The sequence below is a fragment of the Trichomonas vaginalis genome, chromosome III (assembly GCF_026262505.1).
Source record: "Trichomonas vaginalis G3 chromosome III, whole genome shotgun sequence".
NCBI classification, from domain to species: Eukaryota; Parabasalia; order Trichomonadida; family Trichomonadidae; genus Trichomonas; species Trichomonas vaginalis.
In genome coordinates, this window is record NC_067205.1 from 26,339,818 (window position 1) to 26,343,264 (window position 3,447).

General features: G+C 29.6%; 1 protein-coding gene across 1 annotated transcript, besides 3 other annotated features; it reads left to right on the forward strand.

Annotated features, from left to right (window-relative positions):
* Window positions 1-217: part of a mobile genetic element that runs on past the window's edge.
* A 141-nt stretch (window positions 218-358) lies between these two features.
* TVAGG3_0768090 (peroxiredoxin protein) lies at window positions 359-799 on the forward strand (the record flags this gene model as incomplete). The annotated part of the gene is made up of 1 exon (XM_001281208.2): window positions 620-799. A coding segment is annotated over one exon (180 nt), but the record flags the coding sequence as incomplete, so codon positions are not given.
* A 1,754-nt stretch (window positions 800-2,553) lies between these two features.
* Window positions 2,554-3,352: a mobile genetic element.
* Window positions 3,352-3,447: part of a mobile genetic element that runs on past the window's edge.

The following is a 3,447-nucleotide window of genomic DNA, read 5'->3' on the forward strand; positions in this document are numbered from 1 at the left end:
GTCTTTCTTGAATGTATACGTTTTGATTTTTTCTTTTTTAAAAAATTTAATTTCTAGAAAAATCGAGAAAAAATCATTTTCTTCTATTTTTTTAGGACGCCATACCCATTGAAATCTCTTCTCAGGACGCCATAAACTATTCAATTATGGTGTAAACTTCTCAAAAATTGAATAGTTTACATCAGGACGCCTTAGGACGCCAACCCTTTACGCGCCCCGAAAAATTAGATAATCTCAAATCATATTAATATATTTTAACAGCATCGTGATTCTTTGCATATAATTAAAAGAAAATTAAGTTTTAATTCCAATGTCTCATCAAATTAATAGAAAACATTTAAATAAATAACAATATTTTGATCAGGACTTCAAGTGGCTTGTTCTCTTCTCATACCCACTTGATTTCACATTCGTCTGCCCAACAGAGATCATTGAGTTCTCCAACAAGTACGAAGAATTCAAGAAGTTCGGTGCTGAAGTCCTCGGTGTTTCCGTTGACTTAGTTTACTCCCATCTTGCTTGGATCAACACACCACGTAAGGAGGGTGGCCTCGGTGGTATCAAGTACCCACTTATTGGCGACCTTGGTGCTAAGGTTGGCAAGGCTTACGGCTTCTACATGGAAGATGCTGGCCATGATCTTCGTGGCACAGTTATCATTGATCCACAGGGTATTGTCCGCCATGTCCAGATGAACCATCCAGATGTTGGCCGTAATGTTGATGAGATCATCCGTCTCGTCAAGGCTTACCAGTTCGCTGCTAAGCACGGCGAAGTCTGCCCAGCCAAGTGGCACGATGAAGGTGATGCTACAATCAAGCCAACACCAAAGGCTTCTAAGGAATACTTCCAGAAGGCTAACTAAATTGTCTACCTCCATGAGTAAACTTTCCTAATTTACAAATTTTCTTTATAGATCTTTTCTCAATATCTTATACCAAAAGTACATATCTAAATTTTGAAAATCTCAATATCTGAAGATATTTTTTCTTAATTTTTCATGGTTACATAATTTGAGTGAGAATTCATCATGTTGGCCTGCATATCTTGCTACCTAGATAGATTTTGTTCGGCAGAAAATTCCAAATTTTTTTCATTTTTCAGATTATAATTTAAAAATTCTAGGAAATTATCATCATTTTCAGAAAAATGAAAATAATTTGGAAAAATTCCTATCCATGGATACATTCTATTTTAGGCAATTAATATTTTGATGTGTAAAAAATTTATCAAAATATGTTTTTCAATGATCAATAATTAATAAAGGATAAGATCTTTATTATCTCTTCAATACTATATAAAATTAGAATGGATCTATGTAGTAAACATAAATTACTTTGTAAATTTGCATAAACGATACTGTTTATTCCTATTTCGAGATCAGTAAAGATGATAACAAATGATATCTCGAAATACATAAGATAACTATATTATATAGCGGAACGGTATGAAAAATTACGTCGAATGTTGCTGTTTAATTCGGAATGTAAATTGTCTTTATTTAGGGAATTCAATATCTAGGTAATAGCTAGATTGAGTTTTAATTAACATCATGATTACATAAAGTTTTGTCCTATAATGTATATCTCGTAATGAAGAATACAGCTTGATATATATTGTTGCTATTATTTTGGGATCTTTCGATTCTAATATAGAATATATCGTACGCACTAAGTTATATTCGAATTGTGAGGCAAGGTTTCCATGATGTTTATTTTATTTCATGATTTTTTTTGATTTCTCTTTGAAAAGTAATGATATAACTAGGTTATGATCACTAAATCATGAAAATAAGTTTCAGGATAATGAAAGAGAGAAGATTGCGATCAATATCATTGAATGTTCATGATCAGTAATGAAATTTCGACAAAAATTATTTTTGAGTTAATATTTGAATTAACACATACAAATTTTTGATAAGAATAATTGAAAAAGGGGATCGGAAATTCAGAATTTAAAGTGGGTCATTGCCTACATTTAGGTTTTGATTCCATCTCCAAGCTCTACATCTCAGGACTGTTTTCTCAGATGGAAGGGCATCAATATTCTCAAGGATTGTCTGAATAATCTCTTAATATTGAAATGATTCGATATATAAATTATCAGAAAGGCAAAAATTGAGTACAGAGACACAAGGAATACTCAAAATTAGACCATACCAGATAGATTTTTCAATATTTTTACGATTTATTTCAAAATGACAATTTCTCCAACAATATTTACCTTTTACTAGCTCATCAATGATTAGCAAATAGTCGTTGATCTTATATTAATAACTTAATTCCCATCATAACAGGTTTTAGTTATTTTTTCAAAAAGCCCATAAAAAAACGAAACAAATACACTTAGATCATTAAAACACACATGCATCAGATTCAAATATCATCATGACAGCCATTAAAAGCCCATTTCAAAACTTACAGTCGAACCTTATTTTGAAAAAATTGATTTTTACGAGAAATGACACAGATATTATGATAGACAACTTATAGGAGAGTTCGGAAACCATGTTATTTCCTGTAGAAATTCCTATCCGAATTTTCTCGGATTTTTGGGCGCGTAAAGGGTTGGCGTCCTAAGGCGTCCTGATGTAAACTATTCAATTTTTGAGAAGTTTACACCATAATTGAATAGTTTATGGCGTCCTGAGAAGAGATTTCAATGGGTATGGCGTCCTAAAAAAATAGAAGAAAATGATTTTTTCTCGATTTTTCTAGAAATTAAATTTTTTAAAAAAGAAAAAATCAAAACGTATACATTCAAGAAAGACTATAAATGAAGATTTTTCTATTTTTTTTCATTCTAAAACATCTTTTTTGGATAATTTTTTTTAATAAATATGTAAGAAAGATTGAAGAAAAAGTAAATTTACTTTAAGAAAATTCGTTTTACATGATGTAAGACCCATAACAACTATAAATATTCAATTATTTAAAATAAAAAAAGAAAAACAGATTAAATGTATCTCACATCAAAATCCATTGACCTAAGGATGTTAAGTTTCTGTTTTTAAAAGTTGATATTTTTTTTAATTTTAAGAAAATTAATAGCATGTTATTAGACAATAGGAGTGTAATGATATTGACTAAACAGAAATGAGAGAATAGAGATATAATTTTGATAAGCAATATTGCGAACAAATTCTGAAGTAAAATCGCGATCAATAATTGAAAATTACGATTATGTACTGAAAAATGACGATCGAATTGAATGAATAGAATTATATCTAAGAAAAAATAAATTGTATTTAGAAGATGAACAAAGAAAGGTGTATGCTAAAAATCATTTAACAATAAATGGAAATAAAACGAAATTGTTAAAAGAAAAAAATGAAAATTGTTAAATAATATATAGGGTGTCCAAAGGTGCGTTTAGCACAGCGCTCTATATGAGACTATTAAAGGAGATATATGCTGATTATAAATATATAATAAAAAATATGAATTT